Source organism: Athene cunicularia (assembly GCF_003259725.1).
Source record: "Athene cunicularia isolate RWA chromosome 3 unlocalized genomic scaffold, athCun1 chr3_part1, whole genome shotgun sequence".
Lineage (NCBI taxonomy): Eukaryota > Metazoa > Chordata > Aves > Strigiformes > Strigidae > Athene > Athene cunicularia.
The window spans coordinates 805316-822115 of record NW_020799097.1 but is presented as its reverse complement, the minus strand read 5'-3'; the positions used below and the strand labels follow the sequence as shown (position 1 = coordinate 822115).

The 16800-nt window shown below is 53.9% G+C and overlaps 1 protein-coding gene across 2 annotated transcripts; it reads right to left on the bottom strand.

The window, feature by feature from the left end:
• Positions 1-487: 487 nt before the first annotated feature.
• SELENOI (selenoprotein I) lies at positions 488-15624 on the bottom strand. 2 transcript variants are annotated; one of them, XM_026845437.1, is made up of 9 exons: positions 15541-15624; positions 15107-15215; positions 12018-12092; positions 11303-11565; positions 9428-9536; positions 7658-7706; positions 7001-7181; positions 5385-5567; positions 488-3570 (listed from the first exon to the last, which is right to left on the bottom strand). In XM_026845437.1, exons 1-9 carry the CDS (start codon positions 15568-15570, stop codon positions 3454-3456), a joined length of 1116 nt encoding a protein of 371 aa, XP_026701238.1. In that variant the 5' UTR covers positions 15571-15624; the 3' UTR covers positions 488-3453. The 2 variants fall into 2 exon arrangements, with proteins under 2 accessions (XP_026701238.1, XP_026701239.1); XM_026845438.1 differs by having other exon boundaries at positions 3505-3570.
• Between the last annotated feature and the right edge of the window lie 1176 nt (positions 15625-16800).

The window sequence follows — 16800 nt, the reverse complement described above, 5'->3', positions numbered from 1 at the left end:
GGTGGCTGAGGGTCACGGGAGGCTGCTGTGACCGGCGGCAGGGGAGGGGAGTTAACGGCGGCACGGGGGGGGGCAGGAAGAAACCAAAAGCCCAGGGCGTAGGTGCTGGCTTTTCCCGGGGTTCGTACGCCCCAGGCCAGCCGCGGCGCTCGTACCTGTAAAACGTGGCTTTTACCCAAATCTGCACTTCAAGCCTCAGCCCGGCTCCGCTCGGTGAATTCCTGTGCTAGGTCGGCGCAGAGACCGAGGGGAAAAAGGCTCCAAGCGAAGCCGCCTCTGGGCCTCGGCTGTGGCGACACGTCCCAAGCGCCCACAAAAACCTGCGTCGGAGCAAAACATGGGGAGGACCAGGAGGCAGGAGCACCAGGCAGCCCTTCCCACAGGGCCCTGCCTGCAGGCCGAGGCCCCACGACCAACATCCCAGCGGGTCTGCGAGGGCCGCACCCCTCCCTGCACTGGGTCTTTTGTTGGGTTGGTTTTTGGTTTGTTTTTTCCTGGTCATACTCTGTATTGAGAGAAAATGTGCAAAACAGGTTTAAGAAAGCATAAGCCAGTCCTATTATCAACTCGGCGGGTCCATCAGTAATTAAGAAAAGATGATGAACGCTGTCCCTGGAAGAAGAGACGAGGCAGATCAGCTCTGGAAGGAGGTGAGGAGCGAGGGCACCAAGGAGCCAGCCCCATCCCGAGGAGCAGGTCCCAGCGCAGGGACAGAGTCTGGCCCCGCCGCCACCCCTGGAATACGGCCACCCTCGGCTGCTGTTAGCAAGAAATACCTTTATTCTTAAGACTTAAACCCATGATTATGACTAAATGGTTCATTTCTCAGCATGCCACAACCCCACCAGGGCAAGACAGTTCGATCTGTCTTTTGTTTCCATTCCCCTCCCAGAATTGGGGAGCAGAAATCACTTAATCTTTACGAGCCCAAACAGCTTTGCAGCAGCAGCACGAGTCGGGCAGGGTCACACGTGCCCCGAGAGCAGGCCTGCTCCCTCCTCGCTCTGCCACAAGCCTGGCAGTGCCAGAGACCGGCAAGACTGTTTGCCAGCACTGATTTCAGGAGATATTTTTTCTAGCTTCAAGGTGCAATAAATTAAGGCACCAAAAATCCAAGACTCTCCAAAGATAAAGCCTGTTGCAGATAAGAAGTGGTTCCAGTTTTTGAGAGATGTTTCTCCTACAGCACGACAAACACTGGCGGGATTTTAGAGAGGAAGCCCGGGTTCCACAAGTTTGTCACCTCACAGGCGGCTTTTTCAGGGTTTATGACGTGCTGCAAAAGCTCAGCAGCTCACGGCTGGGCGAGACGACAGACAGACAGTGTATTACTGAGACAAAGCGACATCCTACGATTTAAAGTCAGACAACTCACAACACCAGCACCGCCTGAGTCCTCGGGGCCCAGCAGTGCTAGCGGGAGGAGACAGGACAAGGCAAGCTCCAGGCTTGGGCCCCCTGAGCTCAGCTGAAAGCCCACGGGAACACCTCGGGCATTCCCTGGTTCTGCAAACACGCAGAACTGGAAAGTAAATCACCCAACCTCCGCTTTCTGTCAGCACTGCTAGCATGATTTTGCTATCTGAACACATCCCACAGGTAGTTGTGCCCCATTTTAAGATTCCCTGTAGTTCTTGTGCGATCATGACTTAAATTTATCTCCCTTCATAATTATTATATTTCATTAAATAGCAAGAGTCAAAAATTCAAGCGCAACCCAATTCATTTGTACACTTAGGTGTGGTTTGTTGTTTTTTTTCCTCTGTACAATGTCAGTATAATAAGATAGGAGTAAGCTACTTTATTAAATAAACTCTGAAAACCATTTGCCCCCTCTCCCAGGTGAGCCACCCTTCCCCAGAGGCTGGGGGTTCCAGACATGCCAGCACACAGACGGTCAGCCGAGGATGTCAGCCCCGGTGCCAGCTCGCTCCTCCGGGGGCGTACCGTGACCAAAAATAAAAACCAAAACCCCCCTGACATGGCACCCAGGGAAGGCCTGAGCTTGCCTCAGGATTTCAAGCCTCATAGTCTGCATGACAAGGATTCAAATTTACAAAAGAAAAAGCGTTTAAATAGTAGTTACAGTCTGAAGGTTTCCTAAGGCAGGAGGAGTCTTCACCTGCAGAAGGAAAACGCTGTGACCGAGCTTCTACGAACCACGTTGCACAATAATCAGTGTAAAAGCGACTTTGTTCCCATGGTAATTACATATGCACAATCTGCTGTGCTTGTTCGCTTCCGGATGCAGCCTTTCCAGAGCCTGGGTTTAAGCTACACTCTTCATTCAAGCACAGGTCTTCATTAAATAAAGTAAACAGAAAAGAAAATCAGCATTCAGTCTTCACCACCCCACTCTAACTCAATTGTGAAACAAGAAAAAAAAAAAAATTCAATGCAAACATGTCTTTTACAGACAGTAAACAAATAGATCCCTGGATGAGACAAGCAGCCGCTGGGGATGATGGTTTTGGAAAAATGAAGTGATATCTGGAAAGGACCCCCCCCCACACACGCCTGTGAGCTTTCTGGGGTTGCACACACGACCAAGCCAACTCTCCGTAAGGTGCTTCTCCGAGCCCCGGGCGGCCGAGTGCCGGCTAAGCCCAGCCACGGGGCGCAGGAGCACGGCGTGACCCAGCAGAGCCGACCTGGAACAGCGAGTTCCTGCTGGGCTCGGCGTTAGGCTGGTGTAAGCCTCGTTCTGCTGCCGAGCGCAGGCCGGACCCCGCTCCCACGCGCGCGGACAGCAACAGGCTCGAGATGCGGCCCCGGGTAGCCACAGCTCGAGCAGGGGAGGCAGAAGCCACCTTCTCACTTTTACAGGAAATTGAGCCCTGATTTTCTAAGCCCACCCCAAGGAGAATATTACTAGTTTTGAGTGTTGTTCTTTTTCTCCTCCCACACTCCTTTAAAAAAAAAAAAAAAAAAAAAAAAAAAAAAAAAATAAGTATTTGCCCAAGTAGGTGAATGCAGGAAGGCAGGACAGAACGTGGAGGAACTGTCACCATCCGCTCCCAAAGTCCCAGCCCGGGACAAGGGCTCTCTAGAAGGATGAGGGACAGACAGGACCCCCCCGACCCCCACGATGTTCCCTTCACCTTGCAGAAATCAGCGGTTCTGTTCTGGTGACAGGTCGAGATGCTTTGCTCAGGTAAAGCCATTTGCATCCCCACCAGGCTTTACCGGAGCAAGAGCTGAAGTTTGAGGTTTCACCAGGAACATTCAGCTGGTCTAATATACAGTAATAGCGACCTGCAAGGCTGCTCTCCTCGTCCACTTCCACCCGAAACCGAAAGCTTGTGCTCGCGGAACAGCAGCGGGGGCTGCCCCGTACCAGTCCTGCCCTGGCTGCACCGGATACCGTGCGTACTTTGCCCCGATGTCTGTCCAGAGGATAAGTTTAGATCTGTGGTGATGGTTGAAGTATTTACAGGTATTTGCAGCAGTTATTTACAGTACTTCTGCAGCCCGCAAGCCGATTTTCTCTTCCTCCAGTCCTAGTCAATCTGGCGTGGGCTTCTTCAGCGAGAAGGGCCGTATATTGAAGTGCCTGCTCAGCTGGCTCACCTGGGGACAAGGCAAACAGGACGACTTAGCGAGGCGAGAGGGGACGAGGAGGGAAGCGGGCAGAGCACCAACCTGGTCCCTGCACAGCTGACAAAGCCCCTGTCACCTTCCTGCACCCGCTTTCCCCACCGCTGCCCACCCTACGTGCTCCCGGAGCCGAGCCCTGGCTCTGCCAGCCCGACGCTGCAGCCAGCCGGGCACATGGCCCCGCAAGGTGCAGCCTTGCTCCCTTCCCAAAGCTTCCTCCGTGAGCCTGGTCTACCCAGGAGCAGGCTCAGCGCCATCCCTGCCCTGCTCAACAGTCAGAAACACCCACCCTCAGCCCAGGCATGCACAATTTTACCTTGTGGTACTGTCCCTCCCAACAGTATTTTTATTATTTTGCTTAAATTACTTAGGCTGGGCTATCTCTATATAAACCCCCCCACTCCCTGAATCCGCTTGCAATTCAAACCGGAGTCAGGTGCTTTGCATTGACCACCAAGACACACACAGGAGGGTTACAGAGAGGAGGGGAACCCAACACCGTGCTTTGGATAATCAGGCCCCTTTCACACCAGCCTTTGGGAGAAGCTTTCACCACCTCTCTGGAGGACAGGAGAAAACCAGAGAGGACCAGGAGCTGCACCAGGAGAAGAGCTTTCAGTTTCTAAAAACTGCGGAGAGGAGGACGAAACAAGCCAGCATCTGGTGACCGAGCCGGGCAGCGGGTCAGGGCAGAGGGTTCCTTCCCAATTGTTTCTCCCAGGCTCAGAGTGGTCAGAGACTTAAAAGGTTCTTCAGCTCCAAGTTGTTTTATCCTGGGAGAGGAGACTACACAGATGGGTGCTCGGGCAGCTGGAGTGGATGGAGGGGAAGGCACGCGGAGCACCGAGCAGCTCGCTGCAGGGGCTGGGCCAGCCTGGGCAGGCAGGGTTACACCATCCGGTCAGGCCCTGTCTCCAGCTCTGATTCCAAGACCAAATTTATTTAAGCTTCTTAGCTATTCAAATCCTTCTTGCATAGAAGCCTCATTACACTAATTGGAAAGACAAGACAACCTGGCTATTATGTTTTTTGCTGTAATTACAGTTCAGACTCAACTCCGGAGGCTCCACATTAGAGTCGGGGTTCCCAGGGGATGGGGCTTCCCAAGGAGGGAGGGCACATGGCCAGCTCCGCAGGGGCCATCGGGTCCCTCCCCCTCGTTCTGGGGGCATTTCTAACAGGACTCGGTCTCCTCTGAGTCTGCTTTCTCTCATAATCAAAACTCAGGGAGTTGGCCCAGAACAAGGGGAGCAAATCAGTCCCTGGATTTCTACACAGCCCCTGCAGCTCCAGTGTCCCCACCCTCCCTAGCAGGGACACCCCCGCCCCATCATGGCTCCCCCAGTGGCTCCCGCATAGGGCACAAGAGCAAGGCTGCAAATCAAACCAAAGTAACGTCGACAGGCAGTTTAACTTTTTATCCTGAAACTCCCAAATTAGGGACTCGCAGCCGACGTGTGGACACAGTGCCTGGTGGAGCAGGTTGTGGGTCACCCAAGGTGGTCACTAAGCTGCCACACCAGCCAGGAGGAGTTAAACATGGCAGCAGAGATGCAAATATTTGTTTCAAACTAACCCCCCCACCATCACGCACTGTGTGAAGTTGGCTTCAAACCCACACGACAGCCCACCCAGGCCTCTTGCAAGGAGGTCAGCTCTCCCGTTTCACACTGTCACGGACGGCAGGACACACAGCCCTTCCCGCTGACGTTCCTGTTTTTTAAGCAGACTATTCTCTGCCCCAAACAGCCCCCGAGCAAAGCCTGCCATCAGCTGAGTCCACCTACCACGACCACTCCGTAGTGGATGTGTGCCAGGGTGAGGAAAGCTGTTAACAAGTAGAGAAGAAGCGTTTCGCTGTTGGGGGCAAACCCAGACACCACCACGAAGAGCACCCCAGATATGGGGAGCAGCATCCAGTTGAGAGGCTGGCAGCGCGTGCTGCTCATCTGACAGACGATCAGTTGGCACTGCAGGAAGAGAAAGCGGTCAGGACTCGCACCCAGGATCGACTCCACAAGCCCAGAGCTGTCCGGAGCGCAGAGAGGACGGTCACATATGTGCACAGAATCCCAGAGACATCCAGGCTGGAAAAGCCCTTGCAGCTCCTCCAGCCCCACCATGACCCTCCCCCTGACCGTTCCCAACTCCCCCAGATCCCTCAGCGCTGGCTCAGCCCGACTCTTCAACCCCTCCAGGGATCCCGGGGACTCCCCCCTGCCCTGGGCAGCCCATTCCAACGCCCAACAGCCCCTTCTGCACAGAAATCCTTCCTCAGAGCCAGCCTGACCCTGCCCTGGGCAGCTTGAGGCCATTCCCTCGGGGCCTGGCGCTGGGGCCTTGGCTCCAGAGACTCATCCCCCCTCTCTGCCCCCTCCTGGCAGGGAGTTGCCGAGGGCCAGGAGGTCTCCCCTCAGCCTCCTCTGCTCCAGACTGAACCCCCCCAGTTCCCCCAGCTGCTCCCCAGCAGACCTGTGCTCCAGACCCTGCCCCAGCTCTGTTGCCCTTCTCTGCCCACGCTCGAGTCATTCAATGGCCTTTTTGGGGTGAGGGGCCCAAAACTGAACCCAGGAATCGAGGGGCGGCCTCCCCAGTGCCGAGCCCAGGGTGACACCAGCCAGGATGCCATTGGCCCTCTTGGCCCTCTGGGCACACTGCTGGCTCCTGTTCAGCCGGCTGGCAATCACATTCCCCAGGTCCCTCAAATACCGTACCAATGGTCTCCACTTACAAGCACCACCAAGCAGTTTCCTCCCCCTCCCCACCCCAAGTTTCTCACTCAGGATCTTTCTTTGTATTAGAATCCCTGTGGGACACACAGAGCAAAGCCTCCCGTGGGGGAGGAAGGTAAAAGGGAGACAAGCATCGAGGGCATCTTTAACCAAAAAGGGAATTCCCTTGAGCAGAGTGAGCCGTACCAGCCCGCACGAGCTGCTGGAGCCAGGGCACGGAGGCACAGAGCTCACCCATCTGAGGCGACGAGCAGAGGTGCCTCTGTGAAGGCCTCGAGCAAGCACAGATGCAATACGCAGCTAAACCGGATTTTGGCAAAGCTTTAGTCCCCAGTTAAGTTTATCCCCAAAAAGGAAGCAGGAACTCCTTTGGTATTAGGAGTTTGCTGTTCGCAACACAGAGGGTGCACGCGTGCGTATAAACACTCACTTTAACTCATTCTCTAGTTTCTCAAGAGAGTTGCAGCACAAAATTCAGAGACCCCAACCCCTGTCTACCTTCCTGCTTGTTCCTTCAACCCTAGCAAAATAGTAAAGCTGTTAAGTTCACCTTCACATCTCCCTTCTCTCCTCACATCCGAGCTGGTCTCCTCCTTCCTGCCTCCCAAGCGCTCTGGCAGGTTTCACACTTCCCAGGGGATAAACTGGAGCATGAAGCAAAAGCCACTTACAGAAATGTTAGCAAAGGCTGTTCCAACCATGAAATAGAAGAGCCTGGGATGGACCTCCAGGATGTCTGTCGGGGACACAAAGATCCACGTGGTGCAGAGCAGGAACAGCAACACTGGGGACGCCAGTGGCAGCATGATTTCATACACAGAGTGGTGCTTCAAGCTGTTGTTTTTATAGGCCCTGAAAGGCAAGCAAAAACCTGAAAATAACTGGAACCACAGCTGAGAAACACCTGGAACCACAGCTGAGAAACACCTGGCCCCTGCTGCAGAACCTCACTGGCCATTCTGCTACTCAGAACTGCTGCTACCAGTCACAACCTGTCAGATGAGGAAGGTGCACACCTTCATTTTAGCCCCCAAACCTCCCCAATTCCAGAAGCACCTGGTCACCCAGCTCTCTGGGTTGTGACCACCAGGACAAGCCTAGAAAAGTCAGGGACCCTTCCGCAAGACCCTGCTGAGCAGGCTGCCAGCCCACTCCTCCCACTGCACCCTGCAAGCTGGGACCTTCTGGTGTGTCAGAACCACTTTGTCACACTGAGAACAGTCTGAAAACTCCTAAGGAAGGGGGGATAAAAAACGCTCCAGGAGGCTTTGGGGGCTCTTGCCAAGGGGTTAGTGCAGGGAGGGAGACCCGAGGACAGAGGAACTTACTTGTAGAAGTTATACAGGCTCATGGGCAGCGTCACAGTGAGCGCGCAAGCTGGAAGAGAAAGAGCCACGTTATTACCCCACGGAAAAGGGAGACCAGCACGTGCACCCCCCGGAGGGGCAGGCAGTTGTGCTCTGGTTTAAGCTGCTTGCACCAAAAATAGCTCTGAGGTGCGCCAAGACTAGCTCGGCACGTTTAAAAGTAGGTACTCCTAATTCTGGTCCAAGAGCTGTAATTATAAGTCCAGGTCTGCTCTAAATTAAAGCCATTTCAATTTTGAAGATGCATTAAGGAGCACAGTATTATGCTTTAAATGGTTAAAAGTTTAATTATAACACTGTCTTTAATGAGACATGAGGCGAGTTCAAACTCCACAAGCGACACGGCTGGGCACAACAGTTTTCAGTCTTCATAATAAAGCCAATTTTCTAGTTCTCCCACTGCAAGCAAGAATTTTGAGTTCCCACTGCGCAAAAAAAAAGTTATTGCCGTTTAACTTGACCAATGATACAAAAAGTCTGAGTCATTTTGAAAAAATTGAGACCCCAGTAAGAAACATCATCCGCTACACTCAAACCCGTGAGTCGATCTTAACTCCCTCCGTGTTTATCTAGCAGCAGGTATTTTAAACAAAGCTGTAAATATTCCTGCTTTGAATAACCCAACTCCTATCCTAGTACACAAATCCAGCCCGTGTGCTCTACTGCATTTATTATTCATATGTTAAGTCACACGACTGCCAAAGGAAATCTCAGAATATCCACCCGATGAGGAAAAGTGCAAGCATTAAGTTTAACACAATTCAAGACATATTGACTGGAAATTAAGTAGCTACAGTTAACCCCTAAAGTAAGGGATGCAGACTAAGAAAGATTAAACTGAGCAACAACTTCTGAAGAAGCCAAACTGCATTAAGCAAAGACAGCTCAGCCCCGCTAAGCTTCGCCTGCATTACTCTCCTCTTTGCAGTGGCTTGTTCTGACTGACCACTGGAGAGAGAGGCCGGGCTTTTTTTTTTTTTTTTTTTGAGGGGTGGATGAAGGCCAGGATCCCCAAACAGCAAAGCGCTTTTCCCCATCTCCATGGCCGTAACTTCTCTCCTGCAGCAGCCCCGGGCTCCCACGGGGTTGTGTTTTGTTGTTTGGTTTTTTTTTTTAAAGAAACTGTGCTTTTTTAAAAAAAAAATGGGCAACGTGAGGGCCAGCGCTGGGGCAGCACAGCGATTCAGAGGAGATACCTTTTCACACTCTCACAGTCCCAGGCACGACTGAGACTCCTGTTTAGCACCCAGGGGATGCTGAACTCCAGCTGCCCCCCAGCACACCCAGCCCCGAGCAGCAGCCACGACCTTTGTCCTCTCCCCTCTGCCCACCACACTGAGCCACGAACCATTCTGCGTGTCTGCACACTCAGCCCCAGGTAGGCAGCGCCGGGGCTGATCCCCCGAGCAGCAGCACACACCTATGCCCTCAGCACTGGCACAAAATATATCCGAGGCGTGAGCGCAGTGCTCGGCTTCCTCGTGGATTTTTTTGGTCAGCACAGACCCAGGCACGCTGGAGTTAACTACTGCAGAGTAACTACACAGGAGACAACCCTCTGAAATCCTGGGGAAGGGCAGGCTGCAAGAACACCCTCCATTAGTCACTTCAATAACAGCCTAGAGGAGCTTTCATTACAGCAAACAGAACAGCTTCATCATATAATTAAGACATTGGGTTTCGTTAAAAAGGTGGAGTTTAAAAGACAGGCTTCAACATGGAGTTTCTTACCAATAATCATTGCAGTGAATAGGTCTCTATATAAGAAATTAAACAGGAAAGGTGCATACCAAGCCTCAACTCCCACAATGGCCGTCACTATGTAGACAATTGAAATGGTCTGAAAGGAAGCACAGGACAAGCAGGCGTGAGCAATCAGGCAGGCAAGTCTGGCAGCACCCGACCCGGCAGCACCCCGCAGAGGCCAGGCAGCTTCTGGGAAAGGCAGCTCCAGAGCTACGCTGCAAGCTACACCCAGGTCTCCTGGTCGTGATACGTTCAGTTCATCCTGCTCAAGATACATTCAATTCTCTCCTCCATCAGGAAGAAGGAAAATTTAAAAAAAAAAAAATAAATCCACAAACATCCTGGTTTTGGTCTAATAAGTGTGGTAGCTGAGCTGCTGAGGAGGATACAACCAGGAGCAGCTCTTTGAGCAAAGACGCCCCTCACATGGCTTGAACTCTCCAGATGCCTGAAGCACAAGCGAGAGGTTTTATACTACAGGTTGCAGTGACCCTGGAGGGTTTGTTCAGGGACTCTTTCTTATCTTTCTGGTGAAGCAATTAGACAGGGGAAAAAAAAGCTAACAAGGGGTATTTCAGTTTTAAGAGTAACCCTGAGGGTGGGTGAAGCACGCTGCAGGGTAGCTTAGCCCTCCACCCCCTGCCCTTCTGCAACGGGCAGAGATCTGAAAGCAGGAGGGTTGTGCAATGCTTCTGGAGAAAGGGATCAGAGTACAGTCAGAGGGGACCAGCTACAGCCTCCTTTTACCAGTAGAGGCAATTACTGCAATTAATGCACCTGCATCAACTGAACTCTCCTTCCAACTTGGAAAACTTAACTAGAGCAATGATTTAGGTGGCCAAAACATGTATCTTTGGACAGCAGGAACCAGGCCATATTCATTCTTCAAGCCCTGTTTGTTTGTTTGTGGTGAGTCCATCTACCAAAGCTACTTGGCATAAAATAAAAACCAGAGCGCACAAACCTCCTTGGATTTCACAGTTTTGAGCAGTTCAACCCTAGTGTCACGTAAGCACACCCCATTAAAGCAATTCTAGCACAAAGTCACAGAATCCCAGAATCATCTGGGTTGCAAAAGCCCTCGCAGCTCCTCCAGCCCCACCATGAGCCTCCCCCTGACCGTTCCCAACTCCCCCAGATCCCTCAGCGCTGGCTCAGCCCGACTCTTCAACCCCTCCAGGGATCCCGGGGACCCCCCCTGCCCTGGGCAGCCCATTCCAACGCCCAACAGCCCCTTCTGCACAGAAATCCTTCCTCAGAGCCAGCCTGACCCTGCCCTGGGCAGCTTGAGGCCATTCCCTCGGGGCCTGGCGCTGGCTCCTTGGCTCCAGAGACTCATCCCCCCTCTCTGCCCCCTCCTGGCAGGGAGTTGCAGAGGGCCAGGAGGTCTCCCCTCAGCCTCCTCTGCTCCAGACTGAACCCCCCCAGTTCCCCCAGCCGCTCCCCAGCAGACCTGTGCTCCAGACCCTGCCCCAGCTCCGTTGCCCTTCTCTGGCCACGCTCGAGTCATTCAATGGCCTTTTTGGGGTGAGGGGCCCAAAACTGAACCCAGGAATCGAGGGGCGGCCTCCCCAGTGCCGAGCCCAGGGCTCAGATCCCTTCCCTGTCCCTGCTGGCCACGCCAGGGCTGACAAATGCCAGGATGGCATTGGCCTTCTTGGCCAACACCACGCAAGCACTCTTGGAAAGCTCTCCTCCTCAATGCCTGGAGACAGACTGAAGACACCCACCTCCAGCGAGCGCTGCAGTGACCAATTTACAAGGCTCTGGCCCCATGGCAGAGCCACACGCACGCCTCTGCACCCCAGCAGTTCGTGGAGCTTCTGCCGAAGCCAAGCAGCAGCCTTGGCATGTACTTACCACCTGGCTGATGTCATATCCCCAGGGCAGGAAGAGGATCCCTGTGTTATACTTCTCCCAGTGGGAGAGGATGAATGAAAACAAGACCACCCATAAGAGGAGGTAGAGAACGAAGACACTGACACCCGTAGAGCCACGCCCAAAGGTGGAGTAGACTGTCACAACAAAGTATACACATGCCCAGCTGTCCAGGCCGTGATCAAAGAGCTCTCCCAGGGGCGTGCTGGAGTTGGTCCGGCGAGCCTGTTTCCCATCAACACCATCTGGGAAGAGAAGAAGGAGAAATGGGGAGCTTTGCTGGACACCTCCATGAAGGAACAGGCCAGTTTGCAGCTGAGAGCAGCAGCTTTTGCTACCTCCATCCTCTAATGAGGAGCGTGCTCCCCATCCCACTGCTCTCTTTGAGACTGAAAACTGCAACAGGCTGACAAGGTTCTATTTATTTCAAGCGGACCAAAGACGGAGTTTCACAATTCATCTCAAGGTCAGTTCCAGCATCCTTTCACAGCAGCTGCTCTGGGACTGCTTCCTTCTACCCACTTTGCAAAGCAGCTCCCAGAAACTGCTCCAGCAGACCAAGCAGCAAGTGAATTAGGGCATGGCAGAAGCCCAGAATCAAAAATTTCTCAACAGGCTCCGAGATAAGATGACACGCAGCCAGAGCGTAAAGAGATGACAGGCACAAACCCCCACCATCAACTAGATGGAGTCTTACCTAACGTATAGGCGATGAAGTTGAGGAGCCCCACAACGACCCACACTCCATTTGGAACATGCTGGTGATCAGGAGCTGCAGAGATCAGAAAGACCCATGTCAGGGCAGCTCTGTGCGTACTTCTAGTGGGGTTTTTTTTGGCACAAGAGGCACAGCAACACGGGCCAGCAGCTCACCAAGACAAAGCACCTACAGAGCTCAGTGAAACGGAGATGTTGGCTTTCCAGGATGTGACGGCAGAGTTGTTCCACAACAGCACGTCAAAGTGGGTCACCAAGGACTTTGCTTTCCAGGACATACTTGTCCTCTGTCCCCAGCTCCCCAAAGTCACGGGATCTGGGAACCGGTGGTGGCCGGAGCCAAATGCATCACATGCAAGCGTGTGCAGATCAGACTCTCCTCAATCACTTGCTCACAGAGCATCAAGTGGAGCCTCTTGAAAATGTAGCAACATTCCCCCCAAGCCTCCAGCCCCTCCTTAACAGCATCTCCAACCTCCTCCAGCTGCATTTCAGGAGACAAGCAGCTTTACTGTCTGCAACTCAGGGAGCCCAAAGGTGCACTGGAGAAAAAACAAGCAAGAAGAAACACAGCTTCCTGGCAGCAGCCTCGGGGCGGGGGTACTCAGGGAGGTGTCCTTGGGGGAACAAGGCGTCTGTGAAATGCCACCTCCTGTTTCCTTACAGCAGCACGATGGTGCCTTTCCAGCAGCAAACAGAGGGCATCACATCTACAAAACCATCCAAGGAGGGGGGAAGGCAGAAGCTTCTGGAGGCCTCACCAGCAAAATTAAGCAGGACACACAGAACTTGGATGTATAAAAGGGTCCCAAAGCATGAGCTTCACCATCCTTTAGGCAGAGCCCAATTTTCTGGACATCCAATGTCCTGGGGATTCTTACACTGAGCTTCCTTCCCCTAGTGACTACTGCCAGCTTTTCTTCCTACAGCTCATGGACCAAAACACAGTCCAAACATTAGCTAGCAGCACTGATGCCAGCCGAGCTTTTGAAAGCCCTGGCATACTGAAAACAGCCCTTGTCTACCTACCAATAAAGACAATCCCAAGGAACCAGTATTTTTCCCCACTTAACTGTGTTTTGGTGATTGAGTCACTTTTCAAAGAACTAGATCAACTCTTCTGAGCAACCTAAACCAAACCCGGCAGAGGCAAACGCAGAGGAAAATACAGAAAGGAAGCTATTGGTAAGTGTCTGAGAATAATCATTTCCCTGGGACACCCCCACGAGGAAGGGGACACAACTGAACCTGATGAACATGTGTAGGACCCTGGGAACAACCGACCTGCCAGCCTCACCGCTGTGGCTGGGAAGGTCATGGAGCAGATCCTCCTCAAAGCTGTGCTGAGGCACGGGGAGGGCAGGGACGTGGATTTGGGACAGCCAGCGGGGCTGCACCAAGGGCAAGGGCTGCCTCAGCAACCTGGGGGCCTTCCAGGGTGGAGTGACAGCATCCATGGGCAAGGGAAGAGCTATAAATGTCATCTGGGCAGGCATCTGTAAGGCATCTGACACAGTCCAACATAACAACTTCTCTAAACTGGAGAGAAATGGGGTTGATGGGTGGGCAGTTGGTGGGTGAGGAATTGCCTGGCTGGTCACATCCAGAGGGTCAACGGCTCAATGTCCCGATGGACATCGGTGACAAGTGGGGTCCCTCAGGGGGCCGTACTGTGACCAGGACTGTTTCATATCTTCATCAGCGACACAGACACTGGGATCTAAGTGGGGCGGGTGACAGCCTGAGGGACGGGATGTCATCCAGAGGGACCTAGACAAGCTCCAGGAGTGGGACAGTGCGAACCCCATGAGGTGCCACAAGGCCAAGGGCAAGGTCCTGCCCACGGGTCGGGGCGATCCCTGGTATCAACCCAGGCTGGGGGTGAAGGGATGGGGAGCAGCCCCGAGGAGAAGGACTTGGGGGGTCGGTGGATGGAAAACTGCCTGTGAGCCGGCAATGGGGGTTGGCAGCCCAGAAATCCCCCATGTGCGGGGCTGCACCCAGAGCAGGGTGGTCACAGGGCTGGGGGGGATTCTCCCCCTCTGCTCCGCTCTGGGAGACCCCCCTGCAGGGCTGGGTCCAGCTCGGGGGCACCAACAGCAGAAGGACACGGACCTGCTCCAGCAGGGCCAGAGGAGGCCACGGAGATGCTGGGGGGGCTGGAGCCCCCCTGTGAGGACAGGCTGGGAGAGTTGGGGGGTTCAGCTGGAGGAGAGAAGGCTCCGGGGAGACCTTAGAGCGGCCCCCCAGGGCTGAAAGGGGCTGCAGGAAAGGGGGGAGGGACTCATCATCAGGGGGAGGGATAGGACGAGGGGGAACGGGGTTAAACTGACAGCGGGGAGATTTAGGTGAGATCTGAGGCAGCAATTGTTCCCCGTGAGGGGGGTGAGGCCCTGGCACAGGCTGCCCAGAGAAGCTGTGGCTGCCCCCTCCCTGGAAGGGCTCAAGGCCAGGTTGGACGGGGCTTTGGGCAACCTGGGCTGGGGGAAGGTGGCCCTGCCCGGGGCAGGGGGATAGGACTAGATGGAGAAGGTCCCTTCCCACCCAATCCATTCCGTGATTCGATGGCTACTGTTAAAAAGTTCCAAGCTCTGCACATCATTGCCTTATGCAGAATGGTGAAACCCAGAAAGAGAATTTTGCCTTTATTGGCCCAAACATGGCACCTGCATGTTTTTACAAGAGGGCAAGTAGCTGGGATGCAGAGAACAAGGCTCAACCTCTTGACTTCAGGGAAGCAGTTTCCCACATAATCCTGTTAGATTTTGAAACGAGGGCACTGGATTCCTGTCTGCTCTGTAGACAGAGGCGATGCCTACTCCAGATTCCGGCTGCTTCCTCGTCCCCCGCCCGCAGCCCACCCAGCTGCCGCAGGGGAGGAGCTGCACTCGGACAAGGCCTCCTCACAAAGCCCAGCCAGTTCAACCCCTCAGCCCTGCCCCAGCCCCCTGCCTCTGGGAAGGCCCAGACTAAGAGACCTGACCAACGAGCACCAGAAGTGACAGCAGAGGAGGTGACAGACTTCACCACTCCGATGCTTCGCACCCAACCAGGAACATGCAGCCTTACCAGAAGCATAAAAGTCAGGGTCGAAGTATGCCATGAGGAAGAAGTTGAAGACAAGCAGCAGGAAGCCAGAAAACGTTATCAAATTTGGGGCCAGCCAGGTAGGGAAGATCTATGGGAAAGCAGCAAAAGAACACATGAACTCATTAAAATGTGTAATAAGGACCACATGCTGCTCCCAGCCACGGCAGAGACCTGGTTACAATCGTCGGGGCGTTAGACAACACTGCTTAGTCGCATCTGGCGTGTCAGGGGGCAGCAGGAAGCTTTAAGCTGCAGCACAGTGAGCTCAGGGCAGGCTCCAGGCTGGAAGGCAGCAGCCTCTGGAATTAGTCGCACCACAAACGAAGCAGGGCTTTTGGGCAGGCGGTTTTACAGAGATGGCTTTGTGGTGACTGAAGTTTTGCTGGTCGAGTCGGGGCAGGAGGAGGTCTCACCTTCACTATTGTGTTCCAGAAGGGATGCATGACGTACAGAGAGAGGGGGTTGCTGTCCACAGCACTGTACTGTGAACGACAAGGAAAAAAACAACAACAAAAAAAATAGTTAGGGCTCCAACATGACTTGTGAAAAGCCAGAGATCCCCAATACTCAGCTTTCCATGAGGACACCTGCTCCCTGAGTCGGCATTGCAAGAACACTCGGGTCAGGGGCAGAATCTCCCCAGGGAAGGTGCTAAACCACCCAAAAAGCACCCACCAGCTCCAGCAACGTCGGCCATGGACCCGCAGAGGCAGCTCTCAGGCTCCCCTCACACACCTCCCACCCCGCCCCTCCGCAGGCAGCAGCCCCACAAGGAGGAGGGTGGGTGACATGCCCAGCGCAACGGTTCTTGGGAGGGGGGGAAGAGACTCGGGGACACACGATCTCTTTTGCAGCCGCAGGCCCAGTGATGCTTTTCACAAGCTGGAGGAGAAGGGACAGTCCCAGGGCGCCCACACCATGGGACCGATCCCCCGGGGACTGCTTGAGCAATCCTGCAGAGTCCCGCCCCAAAGAGCTGGAGTTTGCATTTCCAAAGGGGGTGAATCAGTGGGCGAACAGCAGGAGGCCCGTGGGCACCCCACGCAGGACGGCTCTGAGGGCTCCTCTCCATTCAGGAGCTGAGATTTCTGCAGAGGCAGCTGCTGCCCTCAGGAAACGGGGAGGAAGAGCTCTTACCCCTCATCCCACTGCTTTTAGGTCATTTGAGGTGGTTGGGGCAGGTATATGGTGGGGAAAATAAAAATAGAAATAAAAACCAAAGACCCAGACAAGCCATGAAACAGTTTCCAGTTCGAAAGTTAAAACTGACATCATTTGGCTCTCAAGAGCACCACAAGCTGTTACCTGCTCTCCAGCTCACAGCCCTTCCTAGCAAAGATTACCCCGTCTAAAGTCTTCTTTCCCAAGTAACAGTTTGATAAGAAACTGTTGATAAGAGAAATTTCATAGGATATGAAACTGCTTGGCTGAGTGCTCAGTGCTGAGCTCGTGGCACCTGCCCACCCTGGGCACCCACGGTTGGGACAACACCCTCACAGCTCCCTGGAGTCAGCGCCCGCCGCCACCCCACACGAGTCTAATCCCAAATTCACGAGCAGCATCAGGGAAAGCTGAGACTCCAGCCCTCCTCTCCACCCCAGACATAACCTCTGCACCCCACGAGATAAGGTTGGCAAAAAGAAACCCATCAGCGACGGGTCCCCACCCACCCC